Source organism: Macaca nemestrina, chromosome 3 (assembly GCF_043159975.1).
Source record: "Macaca nemestrina isolate mMacNem1 chromosome 3, mMacNem.hap1, whole genome shotgun sequence".
Taxonomy (NCBI): Eukaryota; Metazoa; Chordata; class Mammalia; order Primates; family Cercopithecidae; genus Macaca; species Macaca nemestrina.
The window spans coordinates 101,670,195-101,696,475 of NC_092127.1; the positions used below are offsets into that span (position 1 = coordinate 101,670,195).

The following is a 26,281-nucleotide window of genomic DNA, read 5'->3' on the forward strand; positions in this document are numbered from 1 at the left end:
ATGAGAAGAATGGAACCAAGTTGGAAAACACTCTTCAGGATATTATCCAGGAGAACTTCCCCAACCTAGCAAGACAGACCAACATTGAAATTCAGGAAATACAGAGAACACCACAAAGATAATCCTCAAGAAGAGCAACTCCAAGACACATAATCGTCAGATTCACCAAGGTTGAAATGAAGGAAAAAATGTTAAGGGCAGCTAGACAGAAAGGTCAGAATACCCACAAAGGGAAGCCCATCAGACTAACAGTGGAACTCTCTGCAGAAACCCTACAAGCAAGAAGAGAGTGGGGGCCAATATTCAACATGCTTAAAGAATTTTAAACCTAGAATTTCATAACCAGTCAAACTAAGCTTCATAAGTGAAGGAGAAATAAAATCCTTTACAGATAAGCAAATGCTGAGAGATTTTTTCACCACCAGGCCTGCTTTACAACAGCTCCTGAAGGAACCACTGAATATGAAGAGGGAAAACCAGTACCAGCCACTGCAAAAACATACCAAATTGTAAAGACCATTGACACTATGAAGAAATTGCATCAACTAACCGGCAAAATAACCAGCTAGCATCATAATGACAGGATCAAATTCACACATAACAATATTAATTTTAAATGTAAACAGGCTAAATGCCCCAATTAAACGACACAGACTGGCAAATTGGATAAAGAGTCAAAAGTGCTGTATTAAGGAGACCCAGCTCATGTGCAAAGACACACATTGGCTCAAAGTAAAAGGATGGAGGACTATTTACCAAGAATTGGAAAGCAAAAAAAAAAAAAAAAAAAAAAAAAAGCAGGAGTTGTAATCCTAGCTTCTGATAGAACAGGCTTTAAACTAACAAAGACCAAAAAAGACAAAGAAGGGCATTATATAATGGTAAAGGGATCAATGCAACAAGAAGAGCTAACTATCCTAAATATATATGCACCCAATATAGGAGCACCCAGATACACAAAGCAAGTTCTTAGAGACCTTAGACTCCCACACAATAATAGTGGGAGACTTTAATACTCCACTGTAAAATATTAGACAGATCAACAAGACAGAAATTAACAAGTATATTCAGGACTTGAACTTAGCTCTGGACTAAGCGGACCTAATACACATCTACAGAACTCTCCACCCCAAATCAACAGAATATACATTCTTCTCAGCACCACATTGTACTTATTCTAAAATTAACCAAATAATTGAAAGTAAAAACTCCTCAGCAAATGCAAAAGAGTAGAAATCATAACAGTCTCTCAGACCACACTGCAATCAAATTAGAACTCAGGATTAAGAAACTCACTCAAAACCACACAACTACATGTTAACTGAACAACCTGCTCCTGAATGACTACTGGGTAAATAACCAAATTAAGGCAGAAATAAGGAAGTTCCTTGAAACCAATGAGAATGAAGACACAATGTGCCAGAATCTCTGGGACACAGCTAAAGCAGCGTTTAGAGGGAAATTTATACCACTAAATGCCCATAGGAGAAAGCAGGAAAGATCTAAAATTGACACCCTAGCATCACAATTAAAACAACCAGAGAAGCAAGAGCAAACAAATTCAAAAGCTAGCAGAAGACAAGAAATAACAATGATCAGAGCATAACTGAAGGAGATAGAGACACGAAAAACCCTTCAAAAAATCAATGAATCTAGGAGCTGGTTTTTTGAAAAGATTAACAAAATGGATAGACTGCTAGCCAGACTAATACAGAAGAAAAGAGAGAAGAATCAAATAGATACAATAAAAAATGATAAAGGGGATATCACCACTGATCCCACAGAAATACAAACTACCATCAGAAAATACTATAAACACCTCCACACAAATAAACTAGAAAATCTAGAAGAAATAGATAAATTACTGGACACATATACCCTCCCAAGACTAAACCAGGAAGAAGTTGAATCCCTGAATAGACCAATGACAAGTTCTGAAATTGAGGCAGTAATTAATAGTCTACCAATCAAAAAAAGCCAAGGGTCAGAAAGATTCACAGCTGAATTCTACCAGAGGTACAAAGAGGAGCTGGTACCGTTCCTTCTGAAACTATTCCAAACAATAGAAAAACAGGGAATCCTCCCTATTTCATTTTATGAGGCCAGCATCATCCTGATACCAAAACCTGACAGTGACACAATGAAAAAAGAAAATTTCAGGCCAATATCCCTGATGAACATCGATGCGAAAATCCTCAATAAAATATTGATAAACCAAATCCAGGAGCACATAAAAAAGCTTATCTACCACAATCAAGTCACCTTCATCCCTGGGATGCAAGGATGGTTCAACATATGCAAATCAATAAATGTAACCCATCACATAAACAGAACTAATGACAAAAACCACACAATTATCTCAATAGATGCAGAAAAGGTCTTCAACAACATTCAACACCCCTTCATGCTAAAAACTCTCAATAAACTAGGTATTGATGGAACATATCTCAAAATAATAACAGCTATTTATGACAAACCCATAGCCAATATCATACTGAATGGGCAGAAGCTGGAAGCATTCCCTTTAAAAACCAGCACAAGACAAGGATGCCCTCTCTCACCACTCCTATTCAACATAGTATTGGAAGTTTTGGCCAGGGCAGTGAGGCAAGAGAAAGAAATCAAGGGTATTCAAATAGGAAGAGAGGAAGTTGAATTATCTCTGTTTGCAGATGACAAAATTGTATATTTAGAAAACCCCATCATCTCAGGCCAAAATCTCCTCAAGCTGATAAGCAACTTCAGCAAAGTCTCAGGATACAAAATCAATGTGCAAAAATCACAAGCATTCCTATATACCAGTAATAGACAAGCAGAGAGCCAAGTCATAAGTGAACGCCCATTCACAATTGCTACAAAGAGAATAAAATACCTAGGAATACAACTTACAATGGATGTGAAGGACCTCTTCAAGGAGAACTACAAAGCACTGCTGAAGGAAATAAGAGAGGACACAAACAAATGGAAAAATATCCATGAGCATGGATAGGAAGAATCAATATCATGAAAATGGTTCTACTGACCAAAGTAATTTATAGATTCAATCCTATCCCCATCAAGCTATCACTGACTTTCTTCACAGAATTAGAAAAAACTACTTTAAAGTTCATATGGAACCAAAAAAGAGCCCATATATCCAAGACAATCCTAAGCGAAAAGAACAAAGCTGGAGGCATCACACTACCTAACTTAAAACTATACTACAAGGCTACAGTAACCAAAACAGCATGGTAATGGTATCAAAACAGATATATAGACCAATGGAACAGAACAGAGGCCGCAGAAATAATGCCACACATCTACAAACATCTGATATTTGACAAACCTGACAAAAACAAGCAATGGGGAAAGGATTCCCTATTTAATAAATGGTGTTGGGAAAACTGGCTAGCCACATGCAGAAAACTGAAACTGGGCCCCTTCCATACACTTCATACAAAAATTAACTCAAGATGGATTAAAGACTTAAACATAAGACCCAAAACCATAAAAACCCTAGAACAAAACTTAGGCAATACCATTCAGGACATAGGCGTGGGCAAAGACTTCATGACTAAAATACCAAAAGCAATGACAACAAAAGCCAAAATTGACTAATGGGATCTAACTAAACTAAAGAGCTTCTGCACAGCAAAAGAAACTATCATCAGAGTAAACAGGCAACCTACAGAATGGGAGAAAATTTTTGCAATCTTCCATCTAACTAAGGGCTTATATCCAGAATCTACAAGGAACTAATATAAATTTACAAGAAAAAACAACCACATCAAAAAGTGGGTGAAGGATATGAACAGACACTTCTCAAAAGAAGACATTTATGTGGCCAACAAACATATGAAAAAAAGTTCATCATCAGTGGTCATTAGAGAAATGCAAATCAAAACCACAATGAGATACCATCTCACGCCAGTTAGAATGGCAACCATTAAAAAGTCAGGAAACAACAGGTACTGGAGAGGATGTGGAGAAATAGGAACACTTTTATACTGTTGGTGGGAGTAAATTAGTTCAACCATTGTGGAAGACAGTGTGGCAATTCCTCAAGGATCTAGAACTAGAAATACCATTTGATACAGCAATCCCATTACTGGGTATATACCCAAAGGATTATAAATCATTCTACTATAAAGACGCATTCACACATATGTTTATTACAGCACTGTTCACAATAGCAAAGACTTGAAAGCAACCCAAATGCCCATCAATGATAGACTGGATAAAGAAAATGTGACACATATACACCATGGAATACTATGCAGCCATAAAAAAGGATGAGTTCATGTCCTTTGCAGGGACATGCATGAAGCTGGAAACCATCATTCTCAGCAAACTAGCACAGGAACAGAAAACCAAACACCACATGTTCTCACTCATAAGTAGGAGCTGAACCATGAGAACACAAGGACACAGGGAGGGGAACATCATACACCAGGGCCTGTCAGGGGAGGGGCTGGGGGACTAGAGGAGGGATAGCATTAGGAGAAATACCTAATGTAGATGATGGGTTGACAGGTACAGCAAACCACCATGGCATGTGTATACTTATGTAACAAACCTGCACATTCTGCACATGTATCTCATAACTTAAAGTATAATTAAAAAAAAAAATGGCAGTCATCCTGAGCTCTGGGGAGACTGCAATGAGCAGAGAGCCCTCCTGCCAACTTGTATTGGACTTGTAGCAGTATTGCAAAATTGACTTTTGTTTCTTTAAGTCACTGAGATTTAGCATTATTTCTTACCATAGTATCAGCTAATATCTACCTTTTCCTCTATTCAATAGCACTTGTGCCCTCCACCTACAAATTTCAACTCTGATTCTACAGCAGTGGTTCTGGGGCCTAGCTGCACATCCAAATAGATTTTGGAGTTTTAAAAACATCCTGATGCCCAAACTTCACACCAGACCAGTCACATCAGAATTTACTTGATTGGAAGCTGGCATTTGGTATGTTTTATAAAACCCCAGGCAATTCTGTTGTGCTGCTGCCAGGGCTAAGGACCACTGTCATAATAATGGGGCCCTGAGAAAGCTCTGTCAGTTGCCAGAAGTTAAGCTTCCTATTATGAGGATTTGCCATAGTACACGAATAAGCCCAAAGATTACAGTACATTTTCTGCTTGTAACAGCTATTCCTACTTGTACGGACTTTGAAGTGACTCAGTTTCCTCTACGGATGAGAGACTGGCTCAAGAATATCCTCATGCAGCTTTATGAAGCCAACTCTGAACACGCTGGCTATCTAAATGAGAAGCAGAGAAATAAAGTAAGTTATCCACAGATTAGCTTCTTCAATGTCTGTCTACAGGGCATGAGGAAGAAAGACATGGTGGGGGGCTACCTACCTCTGCATACTGGCAAAAGCCCACTATGCTTTTCCATGCCTGGTTAGCCCATGTGGCTTAACAGAATAATAGATGTCACCATTCATGCCGCAAGGTTTCGGACACCACCAAACCGCCCCATTCTTCCCCATGGTCAGTGGCCTGAATTAGGGCTCTTCAATTCATACCTAGAGCAAGCTCTGGTTGAGCACAGTTAAGATAAATTTAGCATTGATATAGTCAGTGAAACATCTTATTTAAATCTAAGCATTTGTTTTGCTCTCATAGGCCAGCAGAGATGTATGATATAAAGCAATCCATTACTCAAAATATCAGTAATATATTAAGATTAAAAAGCATTGATTCCAGAAGCTTCCAGAGAAAATTCATTCACGAGATAGTTACCGAGTGCATCCTGGGTGCCAGAAATTAACCTAAACACTGGAGATACAGCAATGAAAAGAAAATCTCTGCCTTCATGAGTTTACATTCTGGGTGAAGAGACAGATTCTAAATAAATAAGTATGTGTGTGTGTGTGTGTGTGTGTGTGTGTGTGTGTGTGTATGTATGTAATGTATGTATATGCATATATTTATATATGTATAATTTGTATATATACATGTATACGCATATACGCATGTATATATACATGTATATATGCTTATATGTGTGTATATGCATATATGTGTATATATACATATGCACATATATGCAATTGTATGTAGTAAAATGAGCATTTATGCAAATATAACCAAATCAGCAAATATATGTATAAGTATGTCAGTTGGGATGAAACATGGTGCAAAAATAAATAAAACAGGAAGGAGGGTGTGCATTAACTGTGTCAGATGCTGTTTATAGGTTGTGAGTTGAGGACTGAGAATTGGCCAGAGATTTAGCATGTCAAGGTCATAGTTGACCTTGATAGGAGCTGTTCCTGGGGTGGGAGCATGTTTCAGGAAGGAAGCTCCAGTGGAGAGAGTTCAACAGAGACTAGGAGGAAGGATGTGGATGCAGCAAGTATAGACAATCCTTTCAAGGAGTTTTGCTATAAAGAGATAAAGAGAAATGGGGTGGCAGCTGGAGGGGGAAGTGAGTTCAAGAGTCCCCCCTAGCAGTGGGAGATGGTAGAGGATGTTTGTATGCTTCTGGAAATAACCCAGTCAAGAAGGAAATATTAGTGGGGAGCAGAGAATGCACACAACTGCCAGGGGGCATTCTTCAATACGTGTCCCAGCCAGATGAGAGGGGCTGGACTTAGATTAGGAGCACAGGAAGGTCACAGGTAGGAAAGCTGTGGTTCTGGGAGCAGGTGGAGGTTCTGTTTGCTTCCAATTACTCAGTGAAATAAGAGGCAACATCAGAAGCTGAGAGTTTCACGTGCGCTGCTCAAGAATAATTTCTAGCCTCCGTCTTGAATACATTGTCACAGAGAGCCTTGAGGATATTAGCTATGAAACAGGGAAATTTCAATGGGGCTGGCCAAGCAGTAGCACACCAGGCCGAAAGCGAGACTGAGTGGGCACTGGATGGATGACCTAGAAGACTAAGAATGGACTCTGCCATCAGGAGAAGGAGCAGCACTTTTCATTAACTAATCAAAAATTTTCCCTCAGTCAATTCAGCCCTTTTCATTAAAACCTCATAGTTTAAAAAAAAAAAAAGTGAACATTAATTACTTGTTAAAAGAAAGAGGCAAAATATACTTAAAATATTTAAAAGTTTAAAAAAGATTTAAATTTCTTCTAAAAACCAGAGGTTTCTTCCATCAGGTGCTATTCTGTGTAGGCATGAGAAAGGCCTATAGTATTGATTGGAAGGAATTTCATTTGGTTGCACATGATGTCCTGAGCTTGTTTTTCTCTATCATGTTACTGTCACTCTTCAAGTAAAGTTTAGCAAGTGACGAGTCCATTACATTTGTCTGATTCTCTGACAGTCTTCTGCCTTCTTAACCCCAGGTCAAGAAAATTTACCTGGATGAAAAGAGGCTCTTGGCTGGGGACCATCCCATTGACCTTCTCTTAAGGGACTTTAAGAAAAACTACCACATGTATGTGTATCCTGTGCACTGGCAGTTTAGTGAACTTGATCAACACCCTATGGATAGGTAAGAACTCTTTACCTTTCCATTTCTAGATGTATCTCTCTGATGAAATATCTACATACCTATGCAGAAGGAAAATCTAGATTTAGGACATTTCCCAGTTCCATTTTAGAATACTGAAATGCCTGGTTAGGAGTCTAAACACAAAGCTGCTGTGTGTGATGTACCCTAGAACTTAAAGTATAATCATTAAAAAAAAGTCTGGAACTTGATAGAGCTTATGTTGATAAAGTTTATGTTTTATAATTTTATCTGTCAGTGAAATTTTTGAAGTCCCCTTATCACAATTATCAAAGCTATGTAATATTCATTAAAAAAAAAAAAAAAAGCTGCCGCGAAGATAGCAGAATATGGCTACACCATAGCTCCTAAGTTTACATGTTAAGGTCCAGCTTCCCACAGAGACTCCTCTGACTTTCTCATTCTTGATCCTAAATTCCCAAGACTGGCCCAATGTGGGTCAAGTGACTACATCTAAAACAATCAGGTACGGTCAGTGGATGAGAACCAGGTTGTACCAATATGATTGCTGGGTACACCCCTATAGATTTAGGGTAGGAAAAGGACAGTTGCTGTGAAGACAGAAACCTCGTGAATCGACATCCCAAAAGCTGTCAACCTTACCCACAAATCGTTTATTTCATTGGCAGTTTTTATCGGTATTCTATTTATTTCACATATACAGCAACCTTATGGGAGAAGAATGTCCTTGGTGAGCCTGAGAGTTAAATCTTCATGCACAAGCTACTCAGTTAATAGGATGCCATGTATTTCATTGCAGAGTCCTGACACATTCCGAACTTGCTCCTCTGCGAGCATCTCTGGTGCCCATGGAACACTGCATAACCCGTTTCTTTGAGGAGTGTGACCCCAACAAGGATAAACATATCACCCTGAAGGAGTGGGGCCACTGCTTTGGAATTAAAGAAGGTAAATTCATCACCAGCCAAAGAAGAGGGATGTCTTCTTCCCCAGACAAGCCCTAAGCCCCCGCATGCTTCATAGAGAGGTCCTGCCACATGTTCAAATTGGAAGCTAGAAACAAAAAGGTAGCAGTTTCCCAGATAGGACTTCCTTGGTGCACATGCTGTCATTACAAAGTCACTTCTTACTACCTTTATAGCACTGTTTTCAAAGGGTAGCAAGGGTGAACATGCATTGAGGTCTCAACAGTCAGCTAAGCCTAAAAAGACATGTGAATCCAGAGTTGGGTCAAATCTCAGCAGGCTTTGTGTCCTTCCTTATTTAATATCCTACCTTAACCTGGGCCTTGGGCCCAACTTTTCAAAATTACATGTAAAGAATAAATAAGCAAGCCCATTGCTGACAATGGGAGATGTCAGAACATCTCAGAATCCATTACCGACACACTGAAGACTGGATTTTACATCACAAGTAGTGCCAGGATAATCCTTTAACCCAAAACTCACCCATGGCTTCATCCTCAATGAATGGGAACTGAGCATTCTTTCTTTACTCCTGCAGTGGAGGAAATTAAATTTAGACACTTATTTTGCTGGGTTATGTCTTAATATGTTTCCTTTTCTTTCCTTAAGTTAGACTTGACTTTTATGAGCAGGTATGTTTTCAATAATTAAGATATGAAAGGCTGGGCACGGTGGCTCATGCCTGTAATCCCAGCACTTTAGGAGGCCGAGGTGGGTGGATCACCTGAGGTCAGGAGTTAGAGACTAGCATGGCCAACATGGTGAAATTCTGCTTCTACCAAAAATACAAAAAGTAGGTGGGCTTGGTGGCACGCGCCTGTAATCCCAGCTACTCGGGAGGCTGAGGCAGGAGAATTGCTTGAACCCGGGAGGCAGAGGTTGCAGTGAGCCAAGATCGCACCACTGCACTCCAGCCTGGGCGACAGACAGAGTGAGACTCGGTCTCAAAAAAAAAAAGAAAGATATTCAAACAATGAGCATTCAAATCTACTTGCAATTCTCACCACACACACACAAAAACGATAGTATGTGAGGTAATGCATTCGTTAATCAGATCAATTTAGCCATTCCACAATGTATATATATTTTAAAAGGTCATGTTTTACATGATAAATACATACCGTGTTTATTTGTCAGTTAAAATAAATAAATAAGAAAAATACCATTCACAGAACATAAATTAACAGTGAACATCAAATCTCTGAAACAGAGATTTCATTCATGTTTACAATATACCATCGGGATAAACATGCAGCTAGGCCAATAAGGAAAGTAAGTTCATCAAACGTTGGAAGTTCCCAAAAAGAAATAACTTGTGCAAACTTCATTTTTAAAATATTCCCCATATATATGTAGAATGCCTTTAGAGAGGAAGAGGTGAAAGTATGAAGATTTATAGGTAAGCAGAGAGGGTCAGTCCTTCTCCTTGCAATATCATTCTGTGAAATAAACATTCTGTGAAAGGATGTATATTTTTGTAAGTACCTCGTTCTGTGTATTAGTTGTCTATGCTGCATAGTGAATCACCCCACAACTTAACAGGTTAAATTCTTTCTCACGGTTTCCAAGGGTCAGGAATCTCACAGTAACCAACCTGGATGGCTCTGGATTAGGATCTCTCATTAGGTTGTGGTCAAGGGGTCATGCAGTGTGACAGTTATCTGATGGCTTGACTGTGGCTAAGGGTCTACTTCTAAGCTCACTCCCATGGCTCTTTGCAGGAGCCTTCAGTATCCCATCATGTAGGCCTCTCGTCCACAGGGCTGCCCACAGCATGGTGTCTGGTTTCCTCCAGAGTGAGTGACCAGGCAGAAAGAGAAAGCCAAGACTGAGGCCCCAAAGTCTTTTGTAACCTAATCTCAGAAGTTATATATCATGACTTCTGCCTCATTTTATTGGTCACACTGACCAATCCTGTTACAGCAGGAGGAGGAGAAGGATACCACACGGGGTTGGGTGTCAATTGTCTTTCTAACATCTATGATACACGCAGAGTACTTATAAAAATTCAAATATATCCCTCTGTCCTGCCCTGCCCTGCCCCACCATTATCTAGAGGGGAAAACTCGGCTGGAATAGGATGTATTTATGGATGCCTGTTTATATGACATGTGATTTTAAACGACTGATAAAAAGGCAAATTTAAACAGGCCATTTTACTTAAGAAAACCAGTTGCATCTCATTCTTCCTTTTGCAAAGCTTCTGGCAGCTCTTCAGTGTGTAAGCTCACCCAGGCTCCGCTGGGCGGTTGTCTGGGAGGAGCAGGAAGGACTTAAAGTCCAGTCATTTACAAAGCTGTTAATGATCTTGTTTGTGCACTGTGGTTTGGCTATCATTGCCTTATTTTGAAGAAAGGAAAAAATTATCACATAATAAACCAATAAAGCAGATATTAAATATTCAGTCAGAACACGTAAACAAGTTATTGCTTTGGAATGTAGCTAAAGAAAAAAAAAATTTATTTGTAAGTATACCCTTCTTTCCTTCAAGGCTGAGAAATCCACAGAAGGAGAAGATAGAGTTTAGCCAATGTTTTCCTGAATTTTAACTGCCTGTGATAGATGTACCCATATATTCCTCACATAGCTGTTATTCAACTAGCTATGTGAATTAGGGCGTGTCGCTTATCCTCAGTGAGTCTCATTTTCCTTATCTGTAAAAATGGGGTTCAAATAACAGGTGCAGGAGTCCTCATTTATTTTGCGCCCATGCATACCATGCATTGACACATATCCATGCTAATCATCAGAAAACCTTCCAAGTGAGACTAACAGGGTAAACAACTCAGATGAACGCAAGTTCCCCAAAGCCATTTAAAGACATTATCCTAAGAGTACTGGGGGATCACCAAAGTGTTTCCAACAAGTCAGTGATTTCCCTGGGTTTGTATTTAAGACGGATTCCCCTGGTTACATTGTGGCAGAGCCAAAGAACTGTTGAGAGAATATTGTGGTAAACCCAGGCAAGAGCTGATGAGAACTTGAAGTAGAGGAGTGATCAAAAGCGGGGGGTGGGGAGGAGGAGAAACAGAAGTGAACATATTCAAGATATATTTTAAAATGTAAGCATACTGAAATGTCTATCATGTGGAAATAAGACAATATTTGATAGGAAATATGTGGTAGCAGAGAGCAGAGAGGTGAGAGACTGAAAAGTACAATGCCTAGGTCCCTGGCTTAGAGCAGGCAGGGTAAATAGAGGTAAATAGAGGCACCTTCTACTGAGAAAACACAAGAACAGAAGTGGATTTGGAGTAAATGACAAATTCCATTTTAGATACTTTGAATCCTAAAGTATTAGGTTGTCTCCTAAGTGTTAGTTTCATGCAAAAGTAATTATAGTTTGGCCATTATCTCTACCACTCCATCAAAACTACCATTATCCCTACCATGCCCAACACTGATGGGCACCTACATTGATTTTGTCTTTGCTATTGTGAATAGTGCTGCAATGAGCATGTGAGTTCATGTGTCTTTTTGGTAAAATGATTTTTTAATAAATATACCCAGTAATTGGATTGCTGGGTTGAATAGCAGTTCTAAGTTCTTTGAGAAATCTCCAAACGGCTTTCCACAGTGGCTCAACTAATTTACATTACCAGTGTCTAAGCATTCCTTTTTCTCTGCAGCTTCAGCAGCATGTTGTTTTTAGACTTTTAAATTATAGCCATTCTGACTGCTGTGAACTGGTATCTCATTGTGAGATGGTTTTGATTAAAATTTTCCTGATTATTAGTAACGTGGAACTTTATATATATTTGTTGGCTGCTTATACATCAAGACAGGGTTTTGGAACTGAAATGCATATTTGAGGATTATAAGCATACAGAGAATAATTGACACCGGGGAAGGGAATTAATTCTCCCAAGGAAAACGCATTGACTTACGTGAAAAGGGGTCTAGGATTGAACACCATGCTGAGAAAAACATCTAGATGATGGATGGGGAGGAAGAAAGAATTCAGTAAGGACATTGAAGTTTCTCCTGAAATGAAGGAAGAAAACCAGGATAGTGCCATGCAAAGGAGGTGTTTCAAAGAGGAGGAAGAGATTGGCAGTGCCAAATGCGACTGAGATGTCAAAGAAGATGAAAGAAATAAAGATATCCTGGGTGGCCTTGGTTATAGTAGTTTTGGTGGAATGGTAGAGATGGAAGTCATATTCTATAGATTCAGAAGAAAAGGGAAATGAGAAAGGGTAAGGAGTGAATGTTTGAGTGCAGCAAAGACCTAGAAAAGATACAGAGTAAGGGGAGCATTTTTAAGAATAAAAGAGATTTGAGCACTCCTTTCATTTATTCATTTATTTGCTCAAGAAACCTTTACAGATGGTCTACATAAATGCAGGCACTGTTCTAGAGGCTAAATATAAAACATATTTAAATGCTAATGGAAGGGTCTAGTAAAAAAAAGGAAAGGTGGAAGAAGGATGTAAGAAAAAAAAGAGGAAAGTAAAAGGAGAATCTTGTGAAGGTCAGAAGAGATCTTGAGCATAGGAAGAGGAATTAGCCTTAACATCAAGAAAAAGGACAATCTCTGAGCAACAGAAAGAAGACAAAAGCTATGGGTGCAAATATAAGTAAATGTGTAAGTAATGAAGCTATTATCTCCATTTTACATATGAAGCCAGTACTCAAAAAAAAAATATCGAAGTCCATAATCTTTCCCATTCTCTGGGCTAGATAAATATTATTAGCAGGAAAATTACCTAGTGCCCACACAGAGTAGTATAATAGTTTGTTAGGGTGGCCCATGTTGGTAAGGAGTGATCTTATATATCTCCTAGAGGATGCTGTCTTCTTCCACATGTATGGCAACAATTTCTTTGACAAGCTACTCAATTAAAAGCTGGATTTACCTAGCACTACACTTCTATTTATTTCCATTATATTTCAGCTCACCTTCTAGATTAGTATACTTGGCACTTCTTGGCTGGACCTCCCCTTAACCTGCTCTTCCCCTATCAGTGGTTCTCAACCCTGCAGCCAAATTACCTGCAGTTTTCTAAATGTCTACATGCCATTAGTCCACCCCTAGGGATTCAGATTCTAGAGTCCAGAGGTGAGGCCTAAAAATATATTTTTAAAAGTTCATGAGTGATGTTGATGCCCTACCAGAGTTGAGGATCACCATTATACTGCCTTATTAGATGGTTTCTCTAATCCCCCAACTCTAATATTGTTTGTGCTACTAATCTGGCTACTTTCTAAAAGTGTTGTTTTGCTTCTTGTTTTTTACAGAAGACATAGATGAAAATCTCTTGTTTTGAATGAAGATTTTAAAGAACTCAACTTTCCAGCATCCTCCTCTGTTCTAACCACTTCAGAAATATATGCAGCTGTAATACTTGTAGATTTATATTTAGCAAAATGTTTGCATGTGTGACAAGACAATGAGAGTAATTGCTTGATAACAACCTATGCGCCAGGTAAAGTCAACATATGCAAAATACTGTACATTGTGAACAGAAGTTTAATTCATAGTAATTTCACTCTCTGCATCGACTTATGAGATAATTAATGATAAAACTATTAACGATAAAAATAATGCATTTGTATTGTTCATAATATCATATGCACTTCAAGAAAATGGAATGCTACTCTTTTGTGGTTTACGTGTATTATTTTCAATATCTTAATACCCTAATAAACAGTCCATAAAAATCCAAATGCTTAGTCAAGTGTATTTCCAGTTATAATTTAGACAATCAAATGTGAAAGATCAACCCAAGACTCACACTTCATGTCAAATTATAATTGTGCTTCCTAAACCCTACTACTTTAAGTGTGTGTGCGTGTGTGTGCGTGCATGTGTGTGCGTGTGTGTGTGGTTGAGGAAAAAGTGTGAGACACCTCTTACAGGAAACAAATACTCAGTGGTAAAAGCTGCTCATTAATGTCCTTCATCATTATATAAGTTTAAACAGAATAAAAATAAATTCAAGTGCTTTTTTACCAAATTTGATTTAAAATGTAGAACAAGCTGGGTGCAGAGGCTCACAACTGTAATCTCAACACTTTGGGAGGCCAAGGTGGGTGGATTCCTTGAGCTCAGGAGTTCAAGACCAGCCTAGGCAACATGGAGAGACCATGTCTCTATGAAAACTTAAAAAAATAGCCAGGCGTGGTGGCATGCACCTGTTGTCCCAGCTACTTGGCGGACTGAGGTAGGAGAATTGCTTGAGACCAGTAGGTCAAGGCTGCAGTGAGCTGATATTGTGCCACTGCTCTCCAGCCTTGGTGACAGGACAAGGCCCTGTCTCAAAAAATAAATAAATGAAAATAAAATGTGAAGATTATGCACTGCTTGATCCAACTAATTCTAACTTTTTGTACAGTTGAGCATGTGTGCTGGGGAAGACGGCAGCCCTGCAAAAATTTCTACATATTCATTATCTCAAAATAAAGAAAATGTAAGGGTAAAACAGGAAGAGGGCCATAAAGCGTCTTGATGTCCAATGTAGAGAGAGATTAAATATTATTAATGTAAACTGATAGCAAAAAAACCTGTTATAAGCAAAAATTTGTGTTTTTATTTGAGCTCTTCTTTGGTAGCTATTACAGTAAAAGCTAGATCACAAAAATATGACATCATAATATAGTTTTCCAACTTCTGAAGTAAGGCAATAAAAGAACATGTCACCCACTTTATTTGACTATTTGAAAGAAAATGGTTTTTCACATATTTTTCTAGCTGAAATGAAAGATATCAATACAATTATCTTTTAGTATTTTTTCAAATAATCAAAAAGTTGTTGTTGTTATTACAAACCTTATCTGTGATAGTCACGGAGAGAACATGCCCCTAGGAATTTTATCTGAAAGATACTTACAGAATAGTTTATTTTTTGTCAGAATAATCTTCTTTGAGTATTTCAAAATTTTATTCATTATCTCTTTTCATAGCTCAATAAATTACTTATTCTTTTGTGAGACAGAGTCTTGCTCTGTCACCCAAGGCTGGAGTGCAGTGGTACAATCTCAGCTCACTGCAACCTCCGCCTCCCAGGTTCAAGCAATTCTCCTGCCTCAACCTCCTGAGTAGCTGGTATTACAGGCACGTGCCACCACACCTGGCTTATTTTTGTATTTTTAGTAGAGACGGGTTTTCACCATGTTGGTCAGGCTGGTCTCAAACTCCTGACCTCGTGATCCACCCACCTCAGCCTCGCAAAGTGCTGGGATTACAGGCGTGAGCCACCGCACCTGGCCAATTACCTTATTCTTAACTAGAACTATATCATACTATGTCCTTTCTAAATAATTAAGTTCAATTTGATTAATCAAAATCTAATTATTATTTGTAATTTTTTCCAACTACAGAAATAATTTTAGAAACTATTCCAAATTTCAGAACGTTTTTATATGAAGCTAAAAAGGTCTTAGCTAGTTACAAACTAGGTTGTTGGGAACAGTGAAGTTGTATTCAGAGGTATTAATTAGGCCTAAATTATCTTTTACCCTCAGACAACTTTCAAAAATATTTTAGAATAGTGAAAAGCGACTTTAACACCACGGTAAGGACACCACCTCAATATCTACTAAAAAAATTTATTTGAAAATAATATTCATTTTGAAATGAAAAATATTGAATACTAGAAATTTTCAAACCTTAAATTTCTGTATCATTTAAGGCTCTCACATGTACAGCTAGCTCATTTATTATAGAGGCACATTAATATTCTTGGTGGTCACAATTTTTAATTGTGGGTTGTCTGTGATAAAGACATACTCTAATCCTAACCTAGGAGATGAAGTTATTTTCTCAGTAATCAGTCTGTAAGTCTACCTCTGTGTAATTGAGATATTTTGGAAGTTGGAGCTCCTGGTGTGAACACAATTATTCAGTTTAGCTTTGAATTTTGTGACTCATATTGCCCGTAACCATAAAGGCATTAGTAACATGGCTTAAATACTAGATGGGCATAGAGATTCTAGATGATCACACTGCTCCTTGAATTTGCTGCTCCAAGAGCCACTGAAGCAAAGGTAATTGAAGAGAAAGTATACTTTGGACTGATTCTATTGCACTAGATAAAAGAATGTAACATATTCTTGTATTGGATAATTTAACGATTTCTAATAGGTCCACTTCTAAAAAGAAGAAAGAAATTAAAGCGTCTGAATCCAGAATGAATAAAAATACAAAGAAAAAACATGAAAAAGGAAAAGAAGGGAAGTAAGTTGCCTAAATTCAGGCAAAGTAGCACTAAGATAAATCAGAGTTGAGTTTTAAATCTGTGTAACAGCTGAAGTGTGATTTATAGATGCAGATATAGATATAACTTGCCTCAATGCTGGAGATAAGTCTTAGTAAGAATATGATGAAGTTGTTTGTCTTTCAAAATCCAGTTCCAGAGTAGTGATTTGGTTTGAAACTCACAAGGTAAGTTAATTTGAATTAAACGCGATTTTTAAAACATAAAAATGCCTCCTTTCAGAACCAATGGACCAATAAAAGGTCAGTTGATTTGCTTTATTGAATCTGCATTTACTCATATTGTGCTGATTTTCTACCAACACATTACATCTTACAAAATTTTTCCCATACAATTTCCTTCCCGAGAACTATAACTGGCAATAACAGCAACCAGACTATATGAAGGCCTGGTAAGTCTCACAGAGGTACAAGCTTCAGGTGGATTTATTTGTGTATTACATGAAAACTTTCCTCTCATTTTAGCCAGTAGTGATCAATTCCTAATAATAAGCATGATGCAACACTGGTGTTTAAAGATTTGTGAGTAGAACTGAGCACAGTGGCTCATACCTGTAATCCCAGCACTTTGGAAGGCTGTGGTGGGAAGGTTGCTTGAGGCCAGAAGTTCAAGACCAGCCTTGCAACAGGGTGGCAACATAGCAAGACTCCATCTCTAAGGAAATTTTTTAAAAACTAGCCAGGTGTGGTGGCACACACCTGTAGTCCTAGCTCCTTGGGAGACTGAGGCAGAAGGATCACTTGAGCCCAGCAGTTCGAGGGTACAGGAGGCTATGATTGTGCCACTGCACTCCAGCATGGGTGACAGAGCAAGACCCTGTCTCAAAAAAAAAAAAAAAAAAGAAAGATTTGTGTGTAAAGATCACAAACTCAACTTCAGGGACCAAACATGTACAGTGTATAGGCTGAACTGTAACTTTATAAGAAAGTAGAACGTAATGAGCTATTTTGGGAGCTAAACAGTGCATGTCTTGTCTAAGGAATTCAAAGCTTTGAAAAACACTCTTGTAGGTTTACAAAACCGATGTTTGGAGGCAGGATTTATCTTGACCACTATTTCAACACCTCTAACTAATCTACCTATTTACAATAGGAATAGGACTTAAATAGAAAAAAACTCAAAATGATCTTCTGCCCCTTCAATTCCAGGCTTGACCTTTAGAATGAAATTTCTCATCTTGGCTGGCCTTTTGAGCACTGCCACTGCTCTGCCCATCCCCGTGAGTACACCCTTCTCAGTTGCTGACTCAATTTCAGATTCAGAGTCATCGCATTTCTGGGCTAGAAAGCGGGTCTTATCTTTTCATTTCACAAAAGAGGAAAGTGGAATCCAGGAAAGTCATAGAACTAGGAGTTCACCACTGTTTGTCAGCCCAAGACTCTGCCCAGGACAAATCTCAGCTCCATATGCCATGTGCTAGCTGTGTGACCTTGAACTAACCCACGGTTTCCTTGTCTATGAAATGAGTCCTAGGAACACCTCAGAGTTGCATGGAGATAATTTTTTTAATGCATCTAACGCAGAGAAGGGTCCTATCTGAAAGACAGGATGTTCTGAATAAACTCAGTGATATAGAACAAATACTCTGCAGTGACCCAAGTCTAAATTAAGCAGTTTGAATTGAGTTTCATTTGTAATGCCCTTGCCCCAAACCGTCTCATGTTTTCTTAAAAGGCTGTTACGTGGAAACGCTCTGACACCAGAGGACTATCTACTTCATTGTAGATTTGATTTTAAAGAAGGAAATATTTAAGATAACTTACATCGATTGCTGAATTATGAACGTAGTAACAACTTATGCCTGAATAATATTTGAGGGATCATACAGACACACCTTTAAAAGTCCAAACCTATCCAAACTAGGTTTGGATAAAAAGCTACATTCACCTATAGTGCCCTTGATAACAAACCTAATTTGTTTCTTTAGACCACAATCCTTTTTGCCAAAGCTGACAAGTGTTGTGGTCTAAAATTCAAACAATTTGTATTCTTTATGCCTGTTTCTTTATGCTGATGGGAATGTTGCAGCACACATATTTCATTAATTCTAACACGTACTCTTTGATATTTTAGCAGCTTTGAAATTCAGCTGTGTCTTACAAACATAATGTGATAAAGTGTCACGGCAGCTTAACAGCAGTGCTTTTCTTTTTTGGTAATTTATGAAATAAATGGTGCTTTTGACAATGATAGCCCTCTAAGAATATATGAAATACTGTAATCCCAGAACATCATTAACTTCACCTATATAGACATTTTGTCATCAAAGATCCACTGAGTCTAATCTGTGTTTACTAGTCTGAATATGAGGGCACCCAGTAGGCAAGAAACTCCCCTGCACACTTTGTAACAAAGGAGCTTTTGAAGAAGTGAGGGAGCTTTCAAAATTTGTGTTTGGGATGCAGAACTTAAATGTTCATTTCCACACTCCCTTCACTTTGAATTTATAACTACTGAGAACTAAATCAAGAACACTATTCATTCAAAGATTTACAAAAGGAGATATTCAGGTAATATGGAATTAATCTTAAGAAATGTAAATAAAAGTATTCTTTGGATATAAATTTAAAAGCAAAAAGCACTTGGTCTTCCAAATCATTGCACAAAATTAAACATTTTCCTATTAGATATCCAACTGCTTTTTATTTCAGAAGTGAGGTTACATTACTGATGGGTATAACGCTCCAGAGTAGCTTATTACCTATTCTCCTTTAGAACAAAACCTCTCTTTAGTGAATGTATTGCCATATCCTGCTTTACCTTGTTGCTGTTATTGTTTTGCAAGCTTGAACAATATGCTGAAAGTTCCAGTGAACAGGTAAACTTCTAGTTGTATTTTTAAATAATGCATTCATCATTTTAAAAGTTTGCCATTGTCTGAAATGACTGACATTCTGTTTCTTTTTACAGAGATTTATCTTCTATCCACCACAAGTACCACCATTTTTCCCTCAGGTCCCATTTCCCCTACCTCCACAACCGCCCCTGGTAAGCATGGGTTTGGGGAATCTGAAATAGCTGAAAGGATTTATTAGTTGGATGGTGGTTATGAAACTTTCCAAATTTTGAAAATGAGACTTTAGGCAGTCCCCAGGAATCAGCTATTCAAACTTCTCTCCCATATAGCTTATAATGGAATGTGACAAGGGGCTAGCAGATTTCCCTCCAAATCTTCAGTGCCCTCTCCCAGTGTTTCTCTGCACTTACTATTAAAAAGGTGTTTGTGCTGAATTACTTTGACTGTTAGGAGCTTATTCTTTATGAAGAGAATACTTCTTCTCTAATATCCATTCTTTTGCTTTTTCTAATTCACCTTGTTGCTTTCTTTCTCTAAAAAGATTTTTTTCCCAGCTGTCTATAACTTTTTCCTAGTTATTTTGCTTTTCTATTTGGAACCTCTCTAATCTCTCCTAATATCTGGATTCTTAAAACTTTTCAATAAATTTTGGAACAATGCTAAATACACAATAGAGTTGCCTGTATTCTATATAACACTTTTGTAAGTAGACTTCATTATAGAGTCAACGGTGAGTGCTTGAGATACAAACAGTTTAAGTTCAGATCTGATGAGGAAGAGAGATTCATAAAGGGAAACTACAATGCAATTTGATAAGTATTTTGAGACACAAATACAAAGCTATGGATCAAAGACTTCAGAGAAGACAGTATCTGAACCAGGTCTTAAAGGAAGACAAATGGATGAAACATTTCAGGCAGAGGAACAGCAAGTGCATGGGTGCAGACTTGAAAAGCACAAGGCAATTTGGGGGTAGAAAATTATTTTAGTCTAAAATAATGATGCTGCAACACAGATTGGGGCCTTGTTAAATTTGGATAAGTATTTAAGTAATTATTTTTTTTCTTTAAAAATCACATACATTTTAAAACTTCACATACCCCTTATTTACAGACAAGGGCCTCACTATGTTACCCAGGCTGGTCTCAAACTCCTGGGCTCAAGTGAACCTCCCACCTCCCACAGGCTCCCCAGTAGCTGGGATTACAGGTGTATACCACCATGCCCAGCTCACAAATAACTGCATCTTGCTTAATATCGTCTGATCCCCTAAATATTTTTAAATATACAAACATGATTTTGCATAACTTTTTATATCTAAATACAATAAACACCTTCCCTTTGCTTGCATTTAATTTCAAACTGTGTTCCTCTCAAGTTTTAGAAATTTGTCACTAAACTTAGTCCTCAACAGAACATTTGTTCTCCTTTAATGTTTTTACTTGTTCTGGTTGAATCCTAGCTGTTAAATTCTAAATATTATACTTGCACTTATAATTAATTGCTAATTATTTTGGTTCTAGTCAGGACTAGGTGCATTGTTTCCCTGTTGTTTGCTAAAATTTGTTAAGTTTTTTGTTTTTGTTTTTGTTTTTTGACACAGTCTCGCTCTGTTGCCCAGGCTGGAGTACAGTGGTGCAATCTCAGCTCACTACAACCTCCGCCTCCCGAGTTCAAGCAATTCTCCTGCCTCAGCAGCCTCCCATGTAGCCACCATGCCTGGCTAATTTCTGTGTTTTTAGTACAGATGGGTTTCACCATGTTGGTCAGGCTGGGCAAACTCACTCCTGACCCCAAGTGATCTGCCCACCTCGGCCTCTGAAAGTGCTAGGATTACAGGCATAAGTGACCGCGCCCGGCAAGATTTATTTTAAACTGATGCAAAATCTTGGAGTCTTGGTTTATAATTAGAACTTAGGAATCGTTGTTAACATTTAAATTTAAATTTATTTAAATCTATGCGACAATTAAAAGAATCACTATTCTGTGAAATGGAAACTCTTCCTACCACCAGATGGCAGACTAGTATCTTAAAAGCAAGCCAAGAAAGTAACCTTACTGTAGGAAAAGTGGTAGATTTGTAAAAACTATCAACACGTACATAAGACAGATTCCTGGGCTTTAAGTTAGACAAACACCCATACCTTTTGAAAGAAAAAATTATATTGAACCCACTAGTTTCTAATCTCCACCAAATAGAAGGTGAGCTCTCTAAGTGTCATTTACTGCTATCCCTAAATCCCAGATATAGAATAATTGCTCAGTAAATATTGTAGGGATGGATGGACAGATGGATGGAAGGACGAGTGAATGTACGAATAACTGAGAAAAAGCAAGAGAAAGTGTTCACAGTTTCGTTCACAATTTACTTTTTTTCTTTTTGTAGACTTCTATTCCTTTTCCTTACAATCCAAATCAGGTAGTTAAACTTAAAGCTTCCTTAGGAAATACTTTAAGACAAAACAAAAACTTGAAAATTCTTTAGATTTAATTGCGGAGAAATTTGATACCAATAACTACGGGCTAACATTTTCTTTGGGGGACCATTAGTTATTGATATTACAAATTTCACATATCCTTGAAAACTGAACTACCTAAGGGACCTGAAACTTTCTTTATTTGTGTGGCATAAACCCAGGGACCAACCAGTAGAAAAAGCATTTAATTTGAAGTTAAATGATCTGGAGATGTAAGCTCCATGTCTGCCCTTTAATACTTTGGAATTTTCTTTAACTCCTTTGACCCTTATCCTCTTCTAGAATATAAAACAGTGACAACAGATGATTTACAAAGTCCATTTTACCACTAAAATTTTATGCTCACATTTGTCATCAGTGGTGGTAAAATGCATTCTTATTGAAATGTAATCTATCCTAGAAGCATTTGAAATAGATTTAAGGTTAGTCATGGTAAAAAGGAATTGCTTAAATTTTACTTTTGAAAAGATTTTACTGAATTCATGATACATAAGATGAGGCTGATTCAGTAACATACAAAAAAGTTATGTATATTTCAGCATGTTAACTCCAAGTAATAATATTCCTATTATGATTTTCTGTTTCTGAGACTGAGCCTCACTCTGTCACCCAAGCTGGAGTGCAGTGGTGCAACTGCAGCTTACTACAACCTTCACCTCCCAGGTACAAGCGATTCTCCAGCCTCAGCCTCCTGAGTAGCTGGGACTACAGGGACGCACTACCACGCTGGGCTAATTTTTTTCTGTAGAGATGGGGTTTCATCACGTTGCCCAGGCTGGTCTTGAACTCCTGGACTCAAGTGATCCGCCTGCCTTGGCCTCCCAAAGTGCTGTATTACAGGAGTGAGCCACCATGCCCAGCACACTAATTACAATTATAGGAAGTAACATTATTAAAGTTTTCTTTCAGAAAGAGGTGATCCCAAAATACAATCTTTTTCAAACCCAATAAGCATAGGTTTAATAATCTTTCCAAGAAGTCCCAGCTATGTTTGGAGCCCACAACAGAAAATATGGACTATATGTTTCCAGAGATAGGTTTGGGGGGGTACTTAAAATATTAGTGAATTTTAATCTTAGTAATTGAACTTCAGAAATGATGAGAATTCTAAAAAGTATGCTTTCATTTACCAAGCTAATATAAAATATATAAGATACAAAAGTAGATGAAATGCTGAATTACAATTCCTTATTTAACTGTTTCCTTTATTCTAGGTCCTCACACCTAATGATCTTATCGCGGTAAATATATTCTGCCCTGTTATTCTATAAAGTCCATATAAATACTACATTCAGCCCCTCTCAATGGTCCTAATTAAGGTAGGGAGCAGGGAAGGCACCCTAACAGAACAAATACTACCTGAAGGCATTGTTCGTGCCTAAGATCTGTCACAGCTGGGACAGTGTTTAGCTTAAATATTACTGCATACATTCTGAGACAGACAGCTCAACAAGTAAAGAGATTAATCTTTTAGACGGAGCAGTCAATTTCTTGAGCAAGCTGCCAGAATCGTAAAACAGGACCATGTGGACGCTACAAAGCAATTTTCCAGTAAAACTGCTCGTGTAAGCAAGTTCTCAAAACAAAGTATTCATAGTTGTCCTAAAATGTTAGTTCAAGTATCATTCACACAGGGAATCTGAATCATTTATGAAAGATGGGACTTGTATGGAAGTGCACACAGAGGGTTTCTTAACCATTCAAATCAATTTTCTAACTTTCAAATATGGTGAATACCATTACAAAGTTGTAGAAAGAAGAAAATATTTCTGTGAATTAAAGGTATTTAAATCTAGACATTGGGTCATTTTAAAATCTTGTATCACATAAATAATATATACTAAGCAATAAAATGGAATTTTTCAATAAAATAGATTTTCATATACAAAGTATATTAACTTGCATATGTAATAAGTTAAATGTAGGTTTAAAAATAAACCTATTGACAGCACTGTTCATTGATTTTTCTTCCTTCACAGTTACTCATTGCTATTTTGAACCAACTAGGGGTAAGGCTCTATTTTTATGCTATAATAAACTACACATTTACTTAATAAAGACATCTTACTAAATTTTTATTTTTATTTTTTTACTTTTAGAACTTCTTTGGGGTAAGATTTTATTTCCATGACTAAATTGATAAAAGTAAGTTACATTCAATGCCAGGAAAGGTAAGAAAAACTCTTTGTAACTATAAAAATATACGCGAGTCAACCCCAACTAATCTACCAAACTAGAACTCATGAGTTATAAACTCGTTTCCTCCAAAATCTTTACATCAAAATTTTTGCCAGTCTAAAAAGGTATTTTTTAACAATGTCCATGATATTTCACAAAATTTAAGTTTATAGGCATATATGCAATATGAAATTTCAACAACAAAGTTTGCTTCAGGCTTTTTTTTTTCTTTTTTTGAGAAGGAGTCTTGCTCTGTCACCCAGGCTGGAGTGCAGCAGCGCGATCTCGGCTCACTGCAACCTCCACCTCCCAGGCTCAAGCGATTCTCCTGCCTCAGCCTTCCTAGTAGCTGGGATTACAAGCATGTGCCACCACACCCATCTAATTTTTACATTTTTAGTAGAGACGGGGTTTCACCATGTTGGCCAGGCTGGTCTCGAACTCCTGACCTCAAGAGATCCGCCTGCCTTGGCCTCCCAAAGTCCTGGGATTACAGGCATGAGCCACTGTGCCCAGCCTTTCAGGCTTATTTTTGTCTTATAGGCAATTCATAGTAAATAATGAGAAAAGCCTACTGTAAAACTGCCACACCTAGAAGTGGACTGATCTCAAGGCAAGGTAACACATCTTAACAAAAAGCATTAACTTGCTTGATACAAAGGTTACAAACTTTGACTTCTACTTTGACTTTCACTGAAGTTTGCTTTCAAGTAAAATACATACCAAAAAAAAGAAAAAGAAAAGAAAAATGTGGAGACCAAAAAGGCATAATCCCTTTTGTTGTTTTAATATTTTTAAGAAACAGGATCTTGCTATGTTGTCCTGGCTGGACTGCAGTGGCTATTCCAGACCCAATCATAGTGTACTACAGCCTTGGAGAAAGAAACTGGATTTCCACCCAACTGCTTCTCTCCTAACAAGTTTCACTGCCTTGAAGTGCTTATTTAGTACCTTTTACCATTTCAAACACTTTTTATCAGGCTATCTGAGGCCAAGTGGGAGAGATTAAGCTCTACGCTATCAACAGTTAAGGATTCAACTTATCAGCATTTAACGGTTCCACATTATTTTCCACCTCCAACATACACGATTATACCAATATTAACACATCAGCAATACAATAACCATAAAATGGGAGGCATGGGTGAAGAAGGAATTGTGGTGAAAATATCTTCATATAATAAATTATAACTATAATCTGTATTATCTATTTTGACAGAAATAATTCTCCCACTACTATGCCAGAAGTTACATATGGTTAGTAAAATCTCCAAATTCTTTCAAGCATTTATATCCTTTTAAATATTTTTATCATAAGAGTTTAATTGCCTCTGATTGTGTCCACAACGGTAAATTAATATGATGAAAATAGGTGTAAACAAGACCAATTAATTACAAATGCTTTCTTCAAAGGATGTATTTTAAAGTCAGTTTATTAAAACTCTGGAAATATTTTAGAAAAAAACCACCACCAGAAGTCCTAAGCATAAGAAAACATACTGTTAAATAAGAGTAGCCTCTCCAAGTGCTCAGAATTTTCAAGTTCTCCCTTTAGCCACCAAATATTTAGTTTTTAAAGTAGTTATGATCTTAAAGAAGCTTTGCATATCCTTCTATTTGAGTTTGAAATGCTTTCAAAAGCTCAAGAACACCTGTTGACAAAATAAATACTGACTGTGGCCCTTTATCCTTAGGTTATTATCAAATAAACTATCTTGGGGCCAAATTTACACAAACAACTTCAACAATGCTAGCCAAATCAGGTGTGGCCCTCACATTTCAAGTCACAAATCACCACTGCAATACTATGAATAACATGAGTACTGTTTCTGTTACACATAATCTTCCAAGCTGCATACTTAAACAATAAATCATAAAAGACTCTTAACCTTAGTAGGGAATACAATAGACAGAATAGGTTTGCAAACCAGTCAGACTGTGATTCAAATCCCAACTCTACTAGCAAATAAAACCATGGGCAACCTTTCTAAATATCAATGTATTCATTTGTGAAATGGGAATACTACTACCTAACAGGGTGTGGTGAGAATTAAGTAATATAATACAGATACTCAGTAAATGGCATACATTATTTTACTAAATGTCTCTAAAATAAAAAGCATTCATTTTACATAAGGCATAAGGAAAATAAATATGAGGGGAATATTACCTAGTGATACAGCAGAAAGATCTTCCTCTAGGAGTATCTGAAACTAACATTTTAATTTTTTTC

The 26,281-nt window shown here is 37.5% G+C and overlaps 1 protein-coding gene across 1 annotated transcript in view; it reads left to right on the top strand.

The window, feature by feature from the left end:
• LOC105479654 (SPARC like 1) overlaps positions 1 to 14,047 on the top strand; it is a 63,677-nt gene extending 49,630 nt beyond the window's left edge. The window contains exons 8-11 of the mRNA XM_011737747.2: positions 5,131 to 5,267; positions 7,288 to 7,436; positions 8,215 to 8,363; positions 13,619 to 14,047. Coding sequence (XP_011736049.2) covers positions 5,131 to 5,267; positions 7,288 to 7,436; positions 8,215 to 8,363; positions 13,619 to 13,647 — 464 coding nt within the window. The 3' untranslated portion in view covers positions 13,648 to 14,047. The remainder of the gene's footprint in view (positions 1 to 5,130; positions 5,268 to 7,287; positions 7,437 to 8,214; positions 8,364 to 13,618) is intronic.
• Positions 14,048 to 26,281: the final 12,234 nt, after the last annotated feature.